This window comes from Macrotis lagotis, chromosome 8 (assembly GCF_037893015.1).
Source record: "Macrotis lagotis isolate mMagLag1 chromosome 8, bilby.v1.9.chrom.fasta, whole genome shotgun sequence".
Classification (NCBI taxonomy): Eukaryota; Metazoa; Chordata; class Mammalia; order Peramelemorphia; family Peramelidae; genus Macrotis; species Macrotis lagotis.
Genome location: NC_133665.1, coordinates 192158737 through 192181478, shown reverse-complemented (window position 1 = coordinate 192181478; position 22742 = coordinate 192158737). Strand labels below are relative to the sequence as shown.

General features: G+C 48.9%; 3 protein-coding genes across 4 annotated transcripts; 2 read left to right on the top strand and 1 right to left on the bottom strand.

The window, feature by feature from the left end:
• Positions 1-1269: 1269 nt before the first annotated feature.
• MRPL32 (mitochondrial ribosomal protein L32) lies at positions 1270-3453 on the bottom strand. Its single transcript, XM_074199231.1, has 3 exons — positions 3124-3453; positions 2568-2722; positions 1270-1584 (listed from the first exon to the last, which is right to left on the bottom strand). Exons 1-3 carry the CDS (start codon positions 3242-3244, stop codon positions 1330-1332), a joined length of 531 nt encoding a protein of 176 aa, XP_074055332.1. The 5' UTR covers positions 3245-3453; the 3' UTR covers positions 1270-1329.
• Positions 3441-13688, top strand: PSMA2 (proteasome 20S subunit alpha 2). Its single transcript, XM_074199230.1, has 8 exons — positions 3441-3549; positions 9106-9182; positions 9817-9949; positions 10328-10450; positions 11081-11162; positions 12377-12450; positions 13207-13264; positions 13364-13688. The coding sequence occupies exons 1-8, from the start codon at positions 3509-3511 to the stop codon at positions 13478-13480; spliced, it is 705 nt and encodes a 234-aa protein (XP_074055331.1). The 5' UTR covers positions 3441-3508; the 3' UTR covers positions 13481-13688.
• A 510-nt stretch (positions 13689-14198) lies between these two features.
• C8H7orf25 (chromosome 8 C7orf25 homolog) lies at positions 14199-21671 on the top strand. 2 transcript variants are annotated; one of them, XM_074199229.1, is made up of 2 exons: positions 14199-14326; positions 17626-21671. In XM_074199229.1, the coding sequence occupies exon 2, from the start codon at positions 17642-17644 to the stop codon at positions 18905-18907; it is 1266 nt and encodes a 421-aa protein (XP_074055330.1). In that variant the 5' UTR covers positions 14199-14326; positions 17626-17641; the 3' UTR covers positions 18908-21671. The 2 variants fall into 2 exon arrangements, with proteins under 2 accessions (XP_074055330.1, XP_074055329.1); XM_074199228.1 differs by having other exon boundaries at positions 14251-14326; positions 17621-21670.
• Positions 21672-22742: the final 1071 nt, after the last annotated feature.

The window sequence follows — 22742 nt, the reverse complement described above, 5'->3', positions numbered from 1 at the left end:
TAACAATACTGGGCCTGTATCCCAAAGAAATCATAAAAAATGGATAAAGTCTCACACATTCAAAAATATTTCTAGCAGCTCTTTTTGGAAAATGTGGGGATGCCCATCAAGGGGGAAATGACTTATGGTATATGAATGTTATGAAATACATAGCTCTATGAGAAATAATGAGTGGTCAGACTTGGGAGAAGTATGGAAAGAATCACAGGAACTGATGCTGAGTGAAGGGAGCAAAACCAAGGAACATTGTGAGATGATCAACTATGATGGATGCAGCTTCTTTCAGCAGTTCAGAGATCAAGGGCAATCATGAAAGACCTGATAGGGAAAATATCAACCACATCCATAGGGAAAAAACTATGAAGTCTGAATGCATACTGTATTTACTTTTTAAAATCTTCATGCTTTTCTTCATGTTTTTTTCTTTCCCCTTAGTTCTAATTCTTTCACGTGACTATTATGTAAATATGTTATTAAACTAGTGTTCAGGTACAACTTTTGCTGGAATGTTTGATGCTATGAGAAAGGTGGAGAGAAGGGAGTTGCAAATGGATGAATGCTGAAAAACTACCATTGCATGTAATTGGAAAAATAAATTTTCAATTGAAAAAAAGATTATCTACTTGGGGGAAGATTCAGGTTTTATTTTATAAAAGTGAAGTTCCAAGAGAATTCTTAAAAAAATTAAAACGTTCCCATTTCCCATTCATTCTTTTTTTTTTTTTTGCAAGGCAAATAGGGTTAAGTGGTTTGCCCAAGGCCACACAGCTAGGTAATTATTAAGTGTCTGAGGTCAAATTTGAACTCAGGTCCTGCTGACTCCAGGGCCAGTGCTCTATCCACTGTGCCACCTAGCCACTCCATTCCCGTTCATTCTTAAATCACCTAAGTTAGAGTCAGTAAAACAAGCATTTCCCTCTAAAGATGGCAGACATTTGCAAACTACAGCAATACTAATGTTAGGTCATTGGCCTGTGCTTGGATGACCTCATCCTATTCAGCATCAGTTGCAGATTCCAGAAGCAACATGTGCTAGCTGTCATGGCTCTGAAGCTGTAAAGAACCTTAGGAGTCATTGAGGCCAATCCCTTAATTGTGCAGATGAAGAGACAAAGGGTTAGAGAAGTTGGTGACTTGCTTGGGTTGAGTGGAGTTCAAACTTAGGTTTACCCGACTCCTAACCAATGCCCAACCCTCAAAGCCAGGCTGCCTCTCAATAACATTTCTCTGCAATCCCACATAGAAAGAAGGAGAAAAAAACAAAATGGCCCAAGTTTCCAGAGTCATGTTTTAATGAGAAATGACCTCTTTGAACCTTCCCCCATGGCATCAATCCCTGACAAACCAGGATGGTCGCTTCCTCTCGCGTTCGATGATTCTTTTGCCCTGATCTCCTGCAGAGGGAATTTCTCCCTGGTATAATACCACAGTCTCAACTGTGGGGGCTTTAAATGGGCCCCCTTCCAGTTTCCCCATCTGCCTCCTGATCTCAGCAGTCTCGTTGCGAACTTTCTGGTAGCAATAACCACAGAGGACATGCTTTTGTTTCAGATGACCACATTCTGGGCATACATCTATGTTATTCTAGAAAAAAAGAAGAAATCCAACAAACCAGAAAGAAACAGTTAAAAAATTGCACTTCAAGAAACACAGCATTTAAAGCACATACAAGTTCAGGGAAGTGTTATGGAGGACAGAACATAAAGAGAAAATCATTAGAATCAAGATTTCAAATACCTCCCCAAATTCACTCACTCACACTCGTGACTGGGTGTACAAACCAGGGACAAATGTACGACCTCCCTCTCTACACAGTGCCTCAGTGGAAGGGTGAGGGTCAGGGACAAGCAAGGTTCACTTTTCTTTTCCTTCCTCTGGCTAAGAGAGGAGAGGTCTAAGGCAAGACGGACTGTGCTTGGGGTTGGGAGGCACAGAGTCTACAAACTCTAGATGCGAAGGAATCTGTGTTGTTGGGCAGAGAGCTTCAAGAGGAGAACAAGGAAGTGTGGAGCACGCTGGACCTGTGGCTTTTAAAGAGGCTGGCAGTGTGGGGGCACCTCCCGGTGAAGGCCCACTCCCTTCCAGACTCATTGGAAGCCCATTTTGTCTTGTTGACCTGGTGAGCAGCTCACACCAGTTGCTGTCCCGCCTGGGACAACTGAGTAAAATCATAGAGTGCCAGAGGTTTTGTAAGTCATAGCTTCTAAGGAGGTAATGATCCTGCTGTGGGGCTGCGGCCACATCTGGAATTCGGCTCTGGACGCCCGAGGGGAGAATAAACAATGAGTTGGAGGAGTGGGCACCAGGAGACCCACTGGCAAGTATGTGAAGGAACACACCAGGGAAAATGGCTTCTCCCGGATTCTTTCTGGTTCAAGAAGGGTCTGGAAGCCACCAAGCTGAGGCAGATGCCCAGAGGCCCCCTTCCTGAGCTCCATGAGGTCGGGCTCCCTGGCCCGCGGGCACCACTGGCCTGGACCCCGGGCTCTGGCGGGGGGCACGGCTGGCTTGGTCATTGTGCGCAGATGGGCTGGAGGGCGCGGGGCGGCCCTGCGCCTGTTTCTCACCTTAACTCTAACCAGCTTCTGGGGGTTCCTCCTCCTGCAGCGGTTCACTTCAATCGTCCGTCGGTTCTTGGGGGCTGCCATCCACACGAGGCCATCCGCCCCGTGGGCGGCCGGGGTGGGCAGCACGGCGGGCCCCTGCAGCGCCAGCGCCGGGCCTGGAAGGGAGACACAGGACAGCCGCGCTGGCCGCGGGGTCACCGGCTTCGGGGGGGGCCCTCGGGGGCCGCCCCCCGAGTTCCTGCCCAGCCTGGGGGGACGTCGCGGGGGCCCCAGCGGCTGGCGCCGGCCCGCACGGAGCCCAGGCGGCGGCGGGGCTCGGAGCTCTGCCCCCGAGGCATGGCACTGGGGAAGAGGGGGGCGCTGGGGAAGTGGGGGTCCCCGGGCCTGGGGGGGCGGAGTGGCAGGTGCGCGCCCGGAGAGCGCGCATGCGCCCTGCGCGCCTCGTGCTCCCGCTCCCTCGCGCACCGCCTTTCGCTTCTGCGCGTGCGCAGTCCCGCGCGCTTCTGCCTCCCGCGTCCGCGACCCCCGCGTCCCCCGGCTCCCCAGCAGGGCCTACCCCAGGCAGCGAGGTCCGAGGGGAGCCTCTCCAGCCGGGCCCGGCAGTTCCGCAGCAGGCGCGCGGCGGCCGCGGGCCACGAGGGCAGGGTGACCTGCACGCGGACCAAGGCCAGGGCCATGGCAGCCCCGAGCGAGGAGGGAGACGAGCGGGCGGCGGAGGCCCGGCTTCCGGCCTGGCTTCCGGCCGGAAGTGCGCGCGCGGGGCTGGGGGAAGGCGAGGCTCCGTTCGCCGCGACCCGCCCTCCTCGCGGACTACGAGTCCCGGCGTGCTTCGCGGCAGCGACGACGGCCGCCAATGGGGAGCCGGCGCGCGAGCGGAAGCGGGGCCCGGCCGGGGCCTCGCGCGCAGGCGCAGCGCCTCGGTCCGGCCGTAGCGGGCGAAGATGGCGGAACGCGGCTACAGCTTCTCGCTGACCACCTTCAGGTAGGGGCGCTGGAGCCGACGAGGCCGGGGACGGCCGGAGGCGGGCGGGGCCGGCGGGCGGGGGCCGGGCGGAGCCCCGGGGGCCGGGGCCAGGGCCGGGGGGCGGCCGAGGCCTAGCCCGGCGCCGGCGCGGGGGCGGCCTGCCGAGTCACCGTGCGCCCCGTAGGCCCGGCTGGCCGGGGCCGAGGACGGGGCCGGCCCGGGGGGCCTCGCGGGCGGCGCTTCCCCTTTCCCTTCGGAGGCCCCTTCCGCCGCCCCCGGAGCCGAGTGCGAATGCTGCCCGGGCCGGCGGGGCCGGGGCGGGGGCCCCCTCCCTGCCGCCCCGTCCGAGGTGCGGGTGGTGGGAGCCCGGCCCGAAGGGAAGCAGCGGCTCGCGGCCGCGGCCGGGCCCCGGACCGCCCGGCCCTTCTCGTCGGTGTGGGTCATTGTCAGGGGTCTGAGGCCGGATTTGAACCCGGGGCCGGGGCTCTCCCCACTGCGCCCCGAGCCGCCCCCCACCCCTCGGCTGAAATGAGGCTCGCGGACATTTCACAAACAACTCCGCGAGCGGCACCGATTCGGCGCTGCCCTGTGGGGTCCGCGCTGCCAAGTGAGGCGGGCCCTCCCTGCGGACCCTCCCCCCGGACCCTCCCCGCGGACCCTCCCTCCGGGCCCTCCCCGCGGACCCTCCCCCCGGACCCTCCCCCCGGACCCTCCCTCCGGGCCCTCCCCCCGGACCCTCCCTCCGGGCCCTCCCCGCGGACCCTCCCTGCGGACCCTCCCTCCGGGCCCTCCCTGCGGACCCTCCCTCCGGACCCTCCCTCCGGGCCCTCCCTGCGGACCCTCCCTCCGGACCCTCCCTCCGGGCCCTCCCTCCGGACCCTCCCCGCGGACCCTCCCCCCGGACCCTCCCTCCGGGCCCTCCCCGCGGACCCTCCCCCCGGACCCTCCCCGCGGACCCTCCCCCCGGACCCTCCCTCCGGGCCCTCCCCGCGGACCCTCCCTGCGGACCCTCCCTCCGGGCCCTCCCTGCGGACCCTCCCTCCGGACCCTCCCTCCGGGCCCTCCCCGCGGATCCTCCCTCCGGACCCTCCCCGCGGACCCTCCCTCCGGGCCCTCCCCGCGGACCCTCCCTGCGGACCCTCCCCCCGGGCCCTCCCTGCGGACCCTCCCTCCGGACGTGCGGGGCCGCGCGGGAGGACGCGGACAGGGCCCGGAAGGGCCTCAGGTGTGCGGTGTGCTTGGAGATGACGTTGGATGCCGAGGGCCAGGCCTTCCCTTAAGGTGTTGGGGCCAGGACTGAAACCTGGGAAAGGGTGGGATGGGTTGTGAGGGCCGGGCTGCGGGTCAGAAGTTCTCAAATGTTTTGGTCTCGCGATCCTCTTACAAATTGTAAAAATAAGCAGCCCTTCACGTGCTTAATCATTGAGAACCTCCAAGAGTTTTGGCGTATTATGTGTATCAGAAATAAAAGTGGATAAATTTAAAAAACGAAGTAAGAATGAACCAGGTGGTCCAGTGAATAGAGTGCGTGAGTACTCATCCTCCCAAATCTAGCTTCAGACACTTCTAGCAGTGTTACCCTGGGCAAGGTACTCAACCCTTTCTCCTCACTTTTCTCATCTGTAAAGTGAACTAGAGAAGGGAATGGACAACCACTCCAGTATCTTCGCGAAGAATGCTCCAATTAGAGGCACAGAATCAGACATGACTGAACAACAAATTAAAAGTAATGATATTTTTCAAAATGGTAACAGAAAGGTTAGAGGAACAACCTTGTTTTTATCTATTTTTGCAAATCTCTTTAACAGCAGCTTAATAGAAGAGGGAATTATTCTTACGTTTGTAGTTGTATTTAGTCAGTTCTGATAGGTTATTTTAGTTAAGTATATGAAGAAAATTCAACCTCATCCAGATAGATGGAATAGACAAATGGGATCTTAGAGTTATTAGGAAGAATGTGAACCCAGGGACCTCTGGGGTCCACTTTGAGAGTAACTCTTCATCTAAATGAGAAATAGCCAGTGGGTTTGATGGACCAGGAGAGTGATGTGATTAGACCTGTACTTGAGGAGAATCATTTCAGCCACTATGTGGAAAATGGATTAGAGTGGGAATCCCTCGTTGTTGTAAAAGTTTAATGGAGAGACATTTATAAGCAGGACTAGGTTGTTAGGTGGGTTAAACTAGGTGATCTCTGAGCTCCTTTCCAACACTCCCTATTCTATGATCTAGAGACAGTCTTCTAATAAAGACTGTTTATAGCCATCCAGACAGGTGAGGCTGCCCTGAGGCAGCTGAGACAAAATTTGTGCCCAGTGTAGACTGAGTAAAAGTGAGGAGTCAAGGATGACAGCTGGTTTGAAAATCAATGTAACTTGACAGGATATCTTGCACTTTACAGTCAGCACTGTGCTAAATGCTACAGTTACAAAAAAACAGTACATCTATATAAATGGGATGAATAAAAAGAGGGAAGGCATTACAATCAAGAGGAGTTGAGAAAGGCTTCCCATAGGAGATGAGATTTTAGTTGAGATTTGAAGGAAGCCAGGAAAGTTGAAAGTCTTAGGAGAAGGGAGAGCCTCTCAGAGATGGGTGCTACCACAGAGAATGGCCAGAGCAGGGAACTGAAGGATCTTGTTCATGTAACAAGAGGATGGACAAGGAATAAAGTGTAAAAAGACTGGAAAGAAAGGATAGGGCAGGATCTGGAGGACTCTGAATGACAATATAGCTTTTTTGTATTTGTTTCTGGAAGCAAATACTTGGAAGATGGAATATGAAGGAGGATCCAGCTGAAAAGACAGAAAGAATTCAAATGATAGAGAACCAGGAGTTAGGATCCTGAGAACCTAGACAGTGATAGGGATGTTCAAAAGTGTGGGTTTGGACACAAAGAGAATGAATTCTGATTTGGACGTGTTCAGTTTGAGCTGACTATGAGCCGTCAGTTTTAAATATCCATTAGTCATTTGGTGAAAAGAACTGGAGCTTAGGAGGGGGCTTAAATGTGAATATGGAGGTCTGGAAGTCATCTGTCTAGGAATGATAATTGATCCTATGATTGCTGATAAAATCGCTGAGTAAAGGAAAGAGAAAGTAGAAGAGGCAGACCAAGGCATAATGTTGGATTATGTTCACAGTTCAAACGCAGAACATGGATATTGGTCCAACAGTGGAGCCTGAAAAGGGGGAATGGGAGTGATAGGAGAAACAGGAAGGCAGTTAAAGAGACTCCAGAGAGGATCTTGAGCTGTGTAAAGTGCTGCAGGATTCAAGGATGAGAAGTGAGAAATGGCCATCAGTTTTGTAGTTGAGTGATCATCAGTACCATCTTTCAATTGGAAGATACGATTGAAAACCACAACATGAGATGGGGAAATGATTTCATCAGAGGAGAGGAAATAGAAACAGCTATTGTAGATAGTTTTAGATTGGTTTTTAGTTTTGGTAGAAAGGGAGGGAAGTTATAGAAAGCTTGAGGGATAGACAGTAAGGTAGAGTCAGGTGTGAGGTTGGGTGTGTAGTAATAATAATAATGGTTTGTCCTTCATTCTCCAAGAAAGCCATGACATCAGGGAGGTGATGCCTTGACAAGCATGTGAATTTGGGATTGACTCAAGGGGGCCTGTGCTAAGTCACCAACCTCACTTTCAGAACCCTCTTGGTCTAGTGGCCAGAGATGAGTCAGGGTGACTGGAGATGCCCCTGGAAGCCAGGCAGTCAGGGTTAAGTGACTTGCCCAAGGTCACATAGCTAGTTAGTGACAAGTCTGAGACTAGATTCAAGCTCCTGTCCTCCTGACTCCAAGGCCAGTGCTCTATCCACTGTGTCACCTAGCTGCCCTGGTTAGATGTGTAGTGATTGGGAGAAGGGACTGTTTGTAGCAAGTAGCAGGAATGATTTCATCCTAAGGATGATAAGGGTAATAATTTGTAACTAAGGATAATAATTGGTTCTTTTTTTTAATAGCTGAAAAAAAAAGTAAGCATATTAAAAGTAACAATGGTCAGAGCTCAGGGTTCCCACAGTGATGAGTGCTGATGCCTGGAGCCCCAATCTAGAGACTGCTGACAGGCTTCCTCATTTAGCTAATCCCCAGGCTCAAGGTAGCCTGGTACTTAGATGGAATGAGACCAAAACAACTTGATTTCAGAGTTAGTTAAATAGAATGAATGTTAGAGAAATCTATTTGACCCTTCCTACTCTCTGAAGGCATCTCTTCATAATTCAGGTAAAGACCTTTATTAAGAAGCTTCTGCTCCCTACAGGACACTCAAGAGAAATTGTTTCCTAAACTACATTGTAATAAATTCCCTGGAGATCTGGTCTACCTACTCTTATGGTGGGATTTGATTATAAATCATTAGGGCCTAGAAATAAAATAGCCTCTCTGTAGCAAATAGTTTTTCCTGGATGTTTTGGTGGTTGTTATCTACTAGGGGTAGGGGTTTGGGGTTGTGGGTAATTCCTGTGGTACTGAAAATGAGATTTGTAAAGCTCTTGTCCATTATTGCCTTCAGTAGAACAAGGGTCATTTTCTTTTCTAAAATTGGGGGGAGGGATGCTTCAAAATGCTCCTTTGAAGTGGTTTTTGTTTAAAATTATTAAATTAGTTAACTAGTGGTTTTTAAAAATGAAAAGCTATCTCTCAGGTGAGAGATGATTTAAAAATCACCTCTTTTACAAGGTATATTATAGTAACCACCACCCATGGAAAACAAGGTGGTACTCAACATAACTTGGCAAGGTTGGTTATTGATACATTTTTGGATAGTTCCGCAGTTGTCTGGACAATTAAATGATTTTCTAGGCACATGTGGTAATTCTGTAAAAATGAGTCATTTGTAACTGGCTTGATGTTTCAAGGTCCCTAGATAGAATGTGCTTTATGATTTGATTTTTACACTTAAAAAGACTTTTTTTTCAGTTTCCCATTCAGGTTGTTGAAATGCTATGGAGAAGGGCAATCAAGTGGTGCAGGAGATAGAGCACCAGCCCTGAATTCAGGAAGACCTGAGTTTAAATCCTGCCTGAGATACTAAATAATTGTCTAGCTGTGTCACCTTGGGCAAATCACTTAACTCCAGTGCCTTAAATAAGTAAAATTTAAAAAAAAATAAAAAAAATGCTATGGAGAGGTTTGCAGTTTGATCAGATGTGTCAGCCAGGGTTTGAGAAGGAGGTCAGAGAAGGGGTGGCAGGGAGGCTGCTAGAAATGGGCAAATAAAGTTAAGGATCCGGGTGGAAACCTTGTTATTGATGAGCACACTTTGAAGCTGGTCCCACACTAAATGATGGTTTCCTCTGGTCAGCTGTTAGATAGAAAAGAGCAGGATATTGTTCAATTACTGAGAAGCCTACTGAGACGTATATTAGTTTCTTACAAACATTTGCAGATTTGTTTTTTTGACTAATCTAGTAACATTCTGAAGGACCCACCTGTTTTAAGCAAGAACTTGGTTGTAAAACATCCTATTGCCTGTGTCCTGGAGTTAACACAATAGAATTAACAGTCTTAATGACCCAGACACAATGAACATTTGAGGACCTCCTGTCTTTTTTTTCTTCTAGTCCTTCTGGTAAGCTTGTTCAGATTGAGTATGCCTTGGCAGCTGTAGCTGGAGGAGCCCCTTCCGTTGGAATCAAAGGTAATGTCATTCCATTTGACTTTCAAGATCCTTTGACTTAAGCTTCATTTCAGATAGTGATAATGGGGTGACTTTGTCTTCATAAAATTAGAGAGAGTTTAAAATTTGGAACAAGTACTTCCTTTGCTTAAGTTGATCCTCATATGAATTTAAATCTTTTAGATTCATCAGTTAATTAATTCAGCCCCAGGCCGTGTAGTCTTTGGTATCTTTTCATTTCCCCTCTGAGACCCTGGAATGCTTTCTATCATTTCTGATTTTTCCTGTGAGTTGGTAGTTTGATGATTACATTCTTTTCTTGAACCACACTATAGTGATTGAAATAATTTCACAAAGAGCATTTACCTGTTCTTTTAATCACCATAGTTGACTTGAATTTCATTTTAACTGACTCTAAGTTTTTCTGAAGTGGCAGAATACCAGTACTATTTTAAACCGTATGAGTTTTCGTGACTACAGCAGGCATGAGTAGTGATGGGAAATGATTTCATTCCTCAGAGTGGGAATCCAACAGAAAAGTTTGTACAATGTGGGTAGCAAGAATAGATGGTAGCCCAAGGGAGAAGGAGACTTGAGTAATTAGAAAATTCTGTGAGGTCTCTGAACAGCTAAGCATTGGGAGTGTTTCTTTCAGCTGCCAACGGTGTGGTGCTGGCAACAGAGAAAAAACAGAAATCCATCCTGTATGATGAAAGGAGCGTCCACAAGGTGGAGCCAATCACCAAGCACATTGGCCTGGTCTACAGTGGCATGGGCCCCGACTACAGGTCTGTAGAAATGTTGTTTGTGATGAAAGGTGGATGGATTGGCAATGTTGGGGCAATAGGAAAGCTAACTGACAGTGGAGGGCCTTGGAGCCCTCCCTGTACCAGCAATGAAGAATTCAAGATGATTTAAGCCCACATCTAGCAGGACTAGAAAAGAGCCTAAAACATCCCAACATCAGGGCGATATTGTGTTTTTTTTTCTTAGAATCTTCTGCTCTTTACAGGTAGGAACTAGACATGGGAGGTCCCCCTCCTGGGAACTTTTGTATAAGGAGATTCCCTAGACTAAAGCAGGCTAGCTCCTCATTGCCACCTCACAGGAGACTGAGCTAAGCGCTTAGGACACCTAGCTGACTTTCTTGCCCTTCTACTTGTCAGAGTGCTGGTTCACCGAGCTCGGAAGCTGGCACAGCAGTACTACCTGGTGTACCATGAGCCCATCCCAACGGCACAGCTGGTGCAGAGGGTGGCATCAGTGATGCAAGAATATACACAGTCAGGGTAAGTGCCTTGGGTGAAGGCTGACTTGTCTAAAGGAAATGTTCACTAGAGGGGCTTAACTGGCACTTCTTTATCACCTTGATAATAAAGTGTCAAGAATGATCCATTTAGGTAAAACAAAAGATTTCTTTGCTAATTTGGGGTATCACTTGTCTGACCATTCAGAGTTCTCTGCTTTTAATCTGTGGGCTGATTTTCTTGCCCCTCAAAAAACACATGTTTATTTGCATGGCAAATCTTAAATCCAACATTCTGAATCAAGTGTGATTCAAAATAGTATCTAGAGGGATTGTTTCACCCAACATTTAATATGTAGGAAAGCCATTGGCTAATTGACATTGAACTGAATTATCCCTTTGTTAAGAGTTTGAAACTTTTGCTGCATTCCTACTGACCTGAGAATTTAAATACCATTTATTTGGAGGAAAGAAAAGCAGATGGTGCAGTACTTTCTAATTTAGCATGGAGCATTGATTTGTGGTTCTTTTTAAAGGGTAACATTTGTGAAATTATCAATTTCATTTCTGAAACCTCACTTGAAACTGCTAAGTGTCGGTCTCTAGGATGCTTATGGGATAACAGACTAATGCTTGATCCAAACAAATAATTTTTCCTTTTTCTTTTCTATAGTGGTGTACGTCCGTTTGGAGTGTCACTGCTCATTTGTGGTTGGAATGAGGGCCGACCTTATTTATTTCAATCTGATCCATCTGTGAGTATCAGACTGTTAAAACATTTGTTACAGTATTGTGTGCATACATACTTAATGGCTAAGCCATAACCATGTTTAAAATACGCATGGGAGAGGGAGGCATTGGATGGGGGTATTAACATTTGGCATTCACGTGCCAATCTTTCAAAGACCTGAGACTCACTGTCCATAGTGTTTGTAAAATGGGGATAATCATATTGCAGACCCTCCCACCACCCCCGGTCAGACTCAGCAGATGATTTATTTATATTTATTATAAACTTTTATTATTTTGTTTTCTCATTTGTGGCATTCATGGTGTAATGAGCTTGTTTCCTAATCTTAACTACAGCAATGGAATTGGAGATAGCTGAAATGGTCCTTATTGGACAATTTTCAGACCTGAAGAGGTTTATCACCTTGTAACATGGCCTGAGAGTAGTGGCCTCTTATCTTCTGAGGATGCTCTTCTAGGCTTAGAATCTAATAGAATGTGTGCCCATTTGAATAATCAATAAAAAGTAGGCTCATGTCAAAGTTTTCAAATCCCATATGCCATAAATCCAGCTCTTTGCTTTCTCAATGCCTCCATTCAGACAAATCTGATTCATAAGATGACCTCTTGGATCATTGTTTGCCTTTCTTTGTTGCTGTAACCTCCTGTTTCTCTACTTGAGGAAAGAATGTCAATTCATCATCTGCCCTTTTCTTGATTCATTTGAGGAGGTAGAGTTGCTGAGATTTAAGTGAAGATGGATTTGTATGTTTTTCTCTCCAGGTCCAGAGTCTACCAGTTATTTTAACTTTCCCTGGAATCTTAAACTAATCTAGTACTCTGGCATATTCCTCCAGAAATTGGCATCAGTTCCCTTAGAATTTAATTGGGCTTGAAAAGTCCTTAAAGGGGAAATACAGAGATAAAGTGAAGTGATATGGCTAGAGGCTACAGGGCTTTTAAGTGTTGGAGGCAGGATTTGAACCCAGACCCTCCTGACTCCCAAGGACCAGTGCCCTTCCTGCTACACCTTGTGGCCTCTTGATCCTTTCTAGTCCTTCATCTTCCCTCTTCCCTTCCTTCTTCTGTATTACAGAAAAAGGTGGTGACCTTTCTGATCTCTTCAGTGTGGCTTTCTGCCCACCCTTCATGTTTTGTGAATTGTTTCAAAGGCTTCTTTTGTGTAGATTTAAATTTCCTTTATGTAAAAATATGTTTTTAATTCCCTTTTCTGACCCAGGGGGCTTACTTTGCTTGGAAAGCTACAGCAATGGGGAAGAATTATGTGAATGGGAAAACTTTCCTTGAGAAAAGGTGAGTATGCTTTGTCTCCTTGGGGTGTCTGCAAAGGCTAGAAAGAGGAAAAGGAGCAAACATTTAGACGGCACTGTATGCCATTGGATCTTCGTAACAATTCTTCCCTGAGATTTTTACAGATGGAGAAATTAAGGCAGTTTGTGCTTAAATGACCTGCCCAGGGTCAAATAGTTATTAAGTAAGTGACTGAGGCCATATTTGAACTTTGGTCTTTCTGACTTCTGGACTTCTGTTCTATCCATGCACTGCTATCATATTTGTCTTTTTAACCCTGGGATTATACATGTGTGTTTAATTTATTTACATATCATTTTTGAAATTTTAACTTTTTTACTGACAAAAGATAAAGTCTGTATTTAATAATTCTCCCATTTTTGTTTTCAATTCAGAAAGACCATGATTATTTTTATGATCAAAGATCATTTGCTTTAAAGTAAATTTGGCAAATCAATTACTTTCTATCTGAAACGTTGGTAATTTTATAATATGATTTTATGTCTTGATTAGATTAAAATGTTTATTACAAGAGTTGTTTACTTGAAAGTTGCTTTGGGGACTAAATTTTCATGCTGGTGAATATCATGGGTGAGAAATTAAATTGCTGTCACTAAACAGGTGACATAGTTTGCAACATTGTTTTGATGTAAATTATAAAAATAAAATGTTACAAAGTCATTGCAGGATTTTTTTTTAATGTTCATGGAGGCTTGAAAAGACCAACATGGCTAAGTTCTTTCATTCTCTTCCATGTAGATACAATGAAGATCTGGAGCTGGAGGATGCCATTCACACCGCTATCTTAACACTAAAGGTTAGTTAGAACTCTGGCCACGGAGATAGGTGGTGCTGGGTCATCGCGCTGATCGCTTCCAGGCCTTACACGTTGACTTACTTCTTTTTAATTCCACAGGAAAGTTTTGAAGGACAGATGACAGAAGACAACATAGAGGTCGGCATCTGCAACGAGGCAGGCTTTAGGAGGCTCACTCCCACTGAAGTCAAGGATTACTTGGCTGCCATAGCATGATATTCCAAGTTGTGGTTACTTGGCTGCCGTAGAACGATATTCCAATGACTGAATCATTTGCAGTTTCAATGGATTTACCAATTTGAAATGTTTCAAAATGTTTTGGTTCTTCTGTTTTTTGCATACTTATTTCTACCTAGTGGAATGGACTAAAGTTTTTAAAAATGATGGATGTCAATCCTAATAAACGACTCAGTGTGCAGCTGTTGGGAACTTGACTGCTCAGTGTTTGAGGAGACTGGCTAGCTGGCTCCTCCCAATTGCCCTCCCTCTTGGGGCCTGCAGTCTCCCCTCCTTGGTGCTGGGGGGCTGCGGAGGGCGTTCGGGGGAGCCAAAGGGTGGTTTGTGGGGGCGGCTCCAGGGTTTGTCGGAAATAAGGGAGGCAGAGCTGGAGTGGGGACTGGAGATGCTGGACCCAGGCCGGGGGGCACCCGGGGCCACGTGTGGGGGCGGCGGGCTGAAGCGACTCGGCCAAGGTGGCACAGCTAGTGAGTGCCCAGCTGCCGCCCCCGGGCCTGTGCCCCCTCCGGAGCCGGGGCCGGCCCGGTGCGGGGGGCGGGGGAGCCGCGGGCCCTGTGGGTGGGGTGCGCATGCGCGCCGGCCTCCCCGGGGGCAGAGGCCGCGGGCGGGGCGGGGCCGGGACTCGGGGCTGATGCAACCGGCGGCGTGCGGCCGCCGCGCCTGCGCACTGCGCCCGGGAGGGGCCGGCCGCCCTCAGTCAACATGGCGTCGGGCGCGCGGCCGCGGGGCACGTGACCCGCGCGTCCCCGCGGCGACGGTGGCCGACAGGGAGCGGAGCCGGAGCCGGGCCGAGGCCCCTCGGCAGACCCCCGCCGGCCCGGCCAGGTGAGGGGGCCCGGGCCGGGGCTGGAACCCAGGGCCGGGGAGGCCCCCGCTGCCCCCTGCCCGGGGCGGGGCTGGAACGCCGAGGTGCCGGGGAGGGGCCGGGGGGGCCTGGGGCCTGCCCCCTGCCCGGGGCCCCGCCGCCTCCGGTGGCGCCGCAATGCGCGTTGTGGGGCGCCCGGTGCGGGGGCGGGGTGGGGGCCCGGGTGGGGGCCCGGTGCCCCCCCGGGGTGGGGGCCCGGTGCGGGGGCGGGGTGGGGGCCCGGGTGGGGGCCCGGTCCGGGGCGGGGTGGGTGCCGCAATGCGGGGGCGTTGTGGGGGCCCGGTGCGGGGGCCCAGGTGCGTGGGTGCGGGGCCCGGGTGGGGGCCCAGGTGGGTGCCGGTGCGGGTGCCCGGGTGGGGGCCGCGGCGCTGCCTCTTTTCTGCCCCTTTGGCCTTCGCCAGGCCGTGCGGTGAGGCGGCCTGGCAGGCCCAGGGCTGGGTCATCCTGCGGCCTCCGAGGCCGGACTCGAACCCGGGTCCTGCGGCCTCGGGCGGGCTCCAGCCCCTGCGCCGCCTCTTCGCTGTGCAAGGCTTTCTTGGAGCGCGGCTGGGAAGCCGCGGGAGCCGGGGGCTGGCAGGAAGAGGCGAAAGCTCCCCCACAAGTGCCCCGCGGGTCCTGGTCGCCCGCCGGGCAGCCGTCCGGACTGGCCCGAGTGACAGCCGAGGAAGCCGAGGCAGAAGGGACTTGCCCCCCCTGAGGCCCACTTCACCTGCCACCTGCCACCCCGCCGCCCAGAATACCCGCTCTGTTGTGGCTCAGGACTGGCGGACCCCCCGCTGCGTCCCCCTTCACCTCCAGCCTTGTGGAGCCGGGCAGCTGTGCCACGGGGCAGCCGGTGGCCATAAAGGCCCCAGAAGTGTCTGGGCTCTTTTGTTGTTCTGTCACTAACGATTTTATTTGAGTTTTACAATTTTTCTCCCCATCTTACTTCCCTCCCCCCAGCCCCCCACAGAGAGCACTCTGTCAGTCCTGAATGTTTCCATGTTGCCTTGATCCAAATTGAGTGTGAGGAGAGAGAAATCACATCCTTAAGGGAGAAACAAAAAGCATAAGCGATAACAAGATCCCACAATAAGATAGCAGGGTTTTTCCTGAATTGAAGGTAATAGTCTTCAGTCTTTGTTCCAACTCCACGGCTCTTTCTCTGGAAGCAGATGGCACTCTCCACTGCAGACAGCCCCAAATTGTGCCTGGTTGTTGCTCTGATGGAATGAGCGAGTCCTTCAAGGTTGATCATCACCCCCATGTTGCTGTTAGGGTGTACAATGTTTTTCTGGTTCTGCTCAATTCACTCAGCATCAGTTCATGCAAATCCCTCCAGGCTTCCCTGAATTCCCCTCCCTCTTGGTTTCTAATAGAACAATAGTGTTCCATGACATACATAGACCACAGTTTGCTAAGCCATTCCCTAATTGAAGGACATTTACCCAATTTCCAATTCTTTGCCACCACAAAGAGGGAAGCTATGAATACTTTTGTACAAGGGATGTTTTTACCCTTTTTCCTCATCTCTTCAGGGTATAAACCCAGTAGTGGTATGCACATTTTTGTTCTCCTTTGGGCATAGTTCCAAATTTCTCTCCAGAAAAGTTGGATGAGTTCACAGCTCCAACAACAGTGTAATAAATAGTGTCCCAAATTTCCCACATCCCTTCCAACAAAGACCATTATCCTTTCTGGTAATATTGGCCAGTCTAAGAGGGGTAAGGTGGTACCTCAGAGAAGCTTTAATTTGCATTTCTGTAATTAATGATTTACAGCATTTTTTCATATGACTATGGATCACTTTGACCTCCTCATCTGTAAATTGCCTTTGCATATCCTTTGACCATTTGTCAACTTGGGAATGGCTTTTTTTTTTTGTTTTAAAAATATGACTCAGTTCTCTGTATATTTTAGAAATGAGTCCTTTGTCAGAATCATTAGTTGTAATGATTGTTTCCCAATTTACTACATTTCTTTTGATCTTGGTTGCAGTCTCCTAGGATGAATCCTACTTCATCAAAATGTATTATCCTACTGATAACTTGTAGTTGCTTTGCTAAGATTTTATTTAGGATTTTTGCATCTATATTCATCAGGGAGATAGGTCTATAATTTTCTTCCTCTGTTTTAACTCTTCCTGGTTTCGGTATCAGCACCATATTGGTTTCATAGAAAGAATTAGGCAGAGTTCCATCTTTCCCTATTTTCTCTGAAGAGTTTACATAGAATTGGAGCCAATTGTTCCTTAAATGTTTGGTAGAACTCACTTGTGAATCCATCAGGCCCTGGAGATTTTTTCTTAGGGAGTTCAATGATGGCTTGTTGAATTTCTTTTTCTGAGATAGGGTTGTTTAGGTATTTAATCTCCTCTTCATTTAACCTGGGCAACTTATATTTTTGTAAATATCCATTTCACTTAGATTATCAAGTGTCCAGGCTCTTAAGAGCCATCTCCTGATTGGTCTCATCCACTCCCATCCCTGCCCTTCCCAGGAAGCCTTTTCACTTCTCTTTGTGTGGAGCAGCCTCCAGATCACGCTCTGTCAGCTCATTAGATTGTGAGCTCCTGGAGGGCAGGCCCTGGTGTCCCACCCTGGCACTCACATGGGCACTTCATAGATGCTTGTGGTCTTGTCTCATCCTTCATTGGGTAGTCAAGTATCTCTGTTCACTTGAACCATTTCCTGACCCTCCCTGGCCCCTCTTCCCCTCCCTTATATTCTGCATTGACACAGATGGATTGTTTAGTTCATATTTATATCACCAGCACCCAATCCAGTGCCTGGCACTTTGCTAACTTTTAACAAACACTTGTTGGGTGGTTGAGGGCACATTGACACTGGGCTGAGCATCTCTTCATCATTTCTAGAGCAAAGAGCCTTGTTGTAGGGGCTTGTGGCAGTCTCTCAGCCCCTTTGGAGCTTCTGTTTCCTCATCTATACCAACGGGAGATTTGTGGGTTGGGTTAGGTTCCAGGCCTGTCTTTAGGGAGTCAGGGCTTTGCTTCTCAGTGTCCCTGCATAGGGTGGATGAATTGTGATGACTGATGGAATTGCAGGCTGGGCCTGTGGAAAGATTCTTAGCTGCAGGACCCACCTGCGGGGGGTATGGGGGCTCCACTAAACCAGCCCCACTTGGAAGCCCTTGACCAAACAGAGCAGTGTGCACCTTGGCTTTTCCTATTTTTCTTCTGGGTGGATTTGGAAGACCCAGACAGTCAGGCTCCTTGGGGGGTTTTGCTAACCTGTTTTTTTCTTCTCTCTTCCTAGAGTAGGAATAATGCTGCCAACATGTCGGTGCACTCTATGCTTAGTGAGCGGATTGCTGTCGCCAAGGAGCTCATCAAGAGAGCGGAAGCCCTTTCTAGGTCGAGAAAAGGAGGCGTTGAAGGCGGGGCCAAACTATGCAGCAAACTGAAGGCTGAGCTCAAGTTCCTGCACAGGGTGGAAGCTGGGAAGGTGGCCATCAAGGAGTCGCACCTCCAGAGCACCAATCTCACCCACCTCCGAGCCATCGTGGAGTCCGCCGAGAACCTGGAGGAGGTGGTGAGCGTCCTCCATGTCTTTGGCTACGTAGATAGCCTGGGAGAGAAGCAGACCCTCGTGGTGGACGTGGTGGCCAATGGGGGCCACACGTGGGTCAAGGCTATTGGCCGGAAGGCTGAAGCTCTGCACAACATCTGGCTGGGCCGGGGCCAGTATGGTGACAAAAGCATCATCGAGCAAGCTGAGGACTTCCTGCAGGCGAGCTCCCAGCAGCCGGTGCAATACAGCAACCCCCACATCGTCTTCGCTTTCTACAACAGCGTGTCCAGCCCCATGGCCGAAAAGCTGAAGGAAATGGGCATCTCTGTCCGTGGGGACATTGTGGCCGTGAATACCCCCCCAGAGCAGCCCGAGCACCTCCCGCTCAGTGACAGTGAGTCTGATGAGGAGGCCCCAGGGCTCTTGCAAGTGACCCGTGTGGACAGGGAGAATATCGTGGCGAGCGTGGCTTTCCCCACAGAGGTCAAGGTTGATGTCTGCAGTCGAGTGAACTTGGACATCACGACTTTGATCACCTACGTTTCTGCCCTGAGTTACGGTGGCTGCCACTTTGTCTTCCGAGAGAAAGTGCTGACCGAGCAAGCCGTCCAGGAGCGGAAGGAGCGTGTCCTGCCCCAGCTGGAGGCCTTCATGGCCAACAAGGAGCTGTTTGCCTGTGAGTCAGCTGTCAGGGACTTCCGGTCTATTCTAGACACCCTGGGAGGGCCTGGTGAGAGGGAGCGGGCTGCCCGGCTCATCCAGCGGATCAGCGTGGTACCCGACCAACCCTCTGAGCGTGCCTTAAGACTGGTGGCGAGTTCCAAAATCAACAGCCGCTCGCTGACCATTTTTGGAACAGGAGACACTTTAAAGGCCATCACGATGACAGCTAACAGTGGCTTTGTGAGAGCGGCCACCAACCAGGGTGTGAAATTCAGTGTGTTCATTCACCAGCCCAGGGCCCTCACTGAGAGCAAAGAGGCCCTGGCCACCCCTTTACCAAAGAGCTGCCCAGGCAGCAGTGAACTCTGAGGTACCATCCTCAGGAGGGCGAGGCTTTCCGCCATCCAAGAGTATGGACCTGCAGAGTCAGACCACAGCAGGGACATGCAACCCCTCACCAGACCGGTCTCTGCCCAGTCTTGGCTTGTGCACAGGACTTGACTGAGAAATTCAACTCTGCATGCTGGGGTCACTACCTTTCCATGTGAAGGGCTGTCACTGTGTATTTCCATTGAGAGAATAGCATTTCAGGGGAGTCTGTCTATATAACAATCCCTTATTAAATACCCAGTTAAAGACTCCCTCAATTTGCTTTTTTTTCCCCTGGTTTTCTCCTCCCTCATGACTTCATGTGGGGTGGGGGGAGAGAGGGAAGGGAGCCAAAGGAGCTGTAGGTCAACTGTGCACAGATTGGTTCCTGCTTATCAGTCAAAGGGTCCCTGGGCAGTTGGCTTCTTGAGTCTCTTAGGGGAAGGATGAAACCCCAGCCTCCAACTTTGGAGTGCTCAGTTATGCCAAGCAGCCTGCCTCCAATTTGTCTAAAGCGACAAAATTTTAGATAATATTGAAAAGTCCACATTAGAGATTTGAGAGGGGAGAAGGGCAGAGAAGGGTGCCTTTCTGCCCTTCTCATGTACATGACCATGGCAAATGAAGGAGAAAACCATTCTGGCCCTTAGAGAAATTAGGATCTTCCTATGGCACTTTCTTCCTAGAAACCATGGTTGTGGAAACTAGGGGGTGCTGAGTGGAACTGAAATACTATAGACAGAGGCTCACTGCCTGGCAGGTGATCCCTGGGGTGGCTTGGACTTGAGGACTTGGAAAGAAGGAGTCCCACCCTTTGTCTGATGGTGGGAAGACTTTCCTCCTTGGTCCAAGGACCACCACAGCATGCCATCCTCCTCTTCCCGACTGCCCTACCAACATCTTGGGTCCTTTGCCTTCCCAAAGGGGAAAGGAAGCCACCCACAGGGAGGGGCTGACTGCATCGAGGTCTGTCAGTGATTCTTGAGGGCCTGGTGCCGATTCTGATTCCACGCCAAGGACTCAGAAGGTTGGGGCTGTTTTCAGAACCTCAGGACTGGCTGCTTCCCTCCAGGAAAGTGAGGTCTAAACACCAGCCAGGAAACTTGCACACTGACTTCCCTCAAGCCGTCAGGAGGCCAGGACTCGCAGCCTCTCTGACCATGCTCACTGGCTGCTGACCTGTTGGACTCATTTGAGCCAGCAAGCTGTGTACTCGGCACATTGATTGTAGCTCAGTGAAGAGTTTATTGGAAACGTTGCCCTGGCACACTATACTTGATCTCCTGGGCCTAAGCCTTAGGACATTCCTTTGCACTTTCATTTCTAAGGTGTCTGCAAAGTAAATATGTTTATAAATTAAATTGCTCAAGGAACAAGCACAAGATGGTTAGGAGAGATGGAGGAGAATGTGACAATTGTGGCCTTGAATTCGTTGACTTGCAGGAACAGAGCAGAGTGGTTTTGGGGCAAGTACCACCTCTGTCTCAGTTTCCTCCTCTAGAATGAGGATAATGGTAGTGCCTACACCTCACAGGGTGGTTGTGACAATCAAAAGAGATGTTTGTAAAGTCCTTGGCCCAGGACTTAGCACATGAGAGGGCCTCGATAAATAATTGTTTGTTCCCTTCCTGTTTCTACTTATAATTGGTATCCTCAACCCCAGTCCTATGAATATCGTTCTTCACCTTAGCTGAGATCTCTTTGTTTCATGACTATAGGTCAGTAGTACATGATCGAAGTTATTTTGCCATATTTGCTTCAAGATCTATTTTTACCAAAATCCTGAGCTGTTTGTTCCTTTAACAAAGAGTTAGTTTGCCAGCTTTTTTCTATCCACTTCCTATTTACATTTTCTAAATTAAATCTTACTTTTTATCAGACATTTGTTTGTTCCTCCCACCACTCTGGAAAACAAAAATAAAAAAAAATGCAACAAATGTGCATAGTCAAGAAAAATAAATTCTTATTGGTCATGTCCATAAATGTGTGTCTTGCTCTGCATCTGCTTAACATTTTTGAAAGAGATTGTGTCTATTCCTGTGGGACACTGTAAATGCCTTAAATGAGGCTGGATATGGTGGGGAAGGGGCTAGGAGTCTGGACTGATTGGGCCTGGTGCCCAAACACCGTTCTACTGTCTTCACCAATGGAATCTTCCCTTGGCATGTCTGGTGTCTTAGTCGTTCGACTTTTGGGGGGTGCACTTGTCTTCCCTTCCATTGCCCACTGGAATGTGAGAAATCATTTGTGACTTGATCTGAAGATTTATCTCGGCCATGTAGGTGTAGGCTGTGTTTCTGTTCGATTTTCCTCCTGGACTTTGATTGGAATTTTCCATTAAAGGTTTCTCTCAAAATGACTCAAAAGCAGTAAGAAATGACTCCAAATTCCAGCTGGTTCCTATCTTGATTTGTTTTGATTTCATCTTGCCTACAGTATGTTTTCCAAATGTCAACTAGTTAGTTGGGAGTGGGGCAGCAGTTATGGAATCACTTACTTGAGCCAAGAAAAGAAAGAAACAACCTGGACGACCCCAGACATCTTGAGGAGTTTTTTCCTTATTTCAACAGATGCTCACTATTTTTCTTTGCCCATTTCCTTCCCAGTAGGTTTTGATTAAACTACAGTTAGCCAAACTGATCCATCAACAGATGCCACTCAGGGCCCTTTTCAAGGAGCATGAATTTGTAGATGTAGACCCCATCATGTTAGCTTTTGAAAAATACCAAAGAGAACAAGATCCATATGACTGCAATCATAGCATCCTAGTGCAAGGGATTTAAAGTTGAGGATCCGAGTTTTAATCCTGCCATGGTGTTTTTCTTCCTCATATCCTTAGGGATTCCCTTTCTAATCTCAGTTTCCTCATCTTCAGAATTAGACTTTGAGACTAGATGTCCCTTGTGGCTCTAAATCTGAGTTCCTGTAACATGCTTATCTAGTCCTCATCCTGATTTGGATAGGTGGCAGCAAAGGGACCTGAGGATGTTAAGAATCACTGCCCTCCTTCCCACTGGGGAGTTCATTTACCTGTTGGGTGTCTCTTAGAGAGTGTTCTCTGTTCCATGGCCAATTGGTTGATGTAATGCAGACATGGTAGATGGGTAGATTCCCCTTTGGGTTATCTTCAGACAAGAAAATAAAGTAGGTGGGTGGGTCGGTCTCATGGCATGGGCAAAGCCAAGAAGAAACATCTTTTTATAGATTTTTGTCCTACAGTATAAGAAAATTTACTTTAAAGAAGTAGCTGAGTGAACAAGGCTTCATTTCCCCTAAAATAGGTAAAAATAAGGAGCTGGAGATGGGAACATACCCATTAAAAATCCAAATGGGATGGTTGGGGCAGGAAAGGCTCTGTAGCTGGCCAAGGAAGTACCTGGAACCTTGCCTGCTTGTAGCTGCTGCAGTCTTGGTTCAGAGCAGAAGGCTGGGCTTAGGGATGGGTTTTCCTTAAGCAAACCCAAGTTTTTCAGGTTGATTCTGATATTGAAGATATCTTGCTATTTTAACTTAAACTCAGTATACCTCACAATGCCCCAAAGTGTAAACAAAATTCTGCTTTAACCGTTCCTCTACCCTTTAGGAGTAATAAATAGAAAAGAATTGCAATTCCATCCTGCTCAGCAGCAAAATGTACTTTGTATTAGGGCCTCATTCATTTTTACTGACACAGGATAGTATCTTGTCAAGTCCCCTCATCTCTTGAGGTCTTGTTTTTAATTATATTTAAAATGGGATCGTGCCTTTGAATCCTACTCAAGTTTGTGGAGTGCCTCTCTTTAAGGAACTAGTGGGAGAACACAGCATTTCTTAAGTAAATAGAGAGTATAGGCCA

Bases quoted from the DNA above. Each gene is read 5' to 3' on its own strand.
- MRPL32 (XM_074199231.1), bottom strand. From the start codon at position 3,244: ATGGCCCTGGCCTTGGTCCGCGTGCAGGTCACCCTGCCCTCGTGGCCC. The intron at 2,723-3,123 runs GTAGGCCCTGCT...TCTCCCTTCCAG, and splicing joins CTCGGACCTCGCTGCCTGGG to GCCCGGCGCTGGCGCTGCAG. The intron at 1,585-2,567 runs GTGAGAAACAGG...CTTTTTTTCTAG, and splicing joins AGAAGCTGGTTAGAGTTAAG to AATAACATAGATGTATGCCC.
- PSMA2 (XM_074199230.1), top strand. From the start codon at position 3,509: ATGGCGGAACGCGGCTACAGCTTCTCGCTGACCACCTTCAG. The intron at 9,950-10,327 runs GTCTGTAGAAAT...TCTACTTGTCAG, and splicing joins GGCATGGGCCCCGACTACAG to AGTGCTGGTTCACCGAGCTC. The intron at 11,163-12,376 runs GTGAGTATCAGA...TTTCTGACCCAG, and splicing joins TATTTCAATCTGATCCATCT to GGGGCTTACTTTGCTTGGAA.
- C8H7orf25 (XM_074199229.1), top strand. From the start codon at position 17,642: ATGTCGGTGCACTCTATGCTTAGTGAGCGGATTGCTGTCGCCAAGGAG.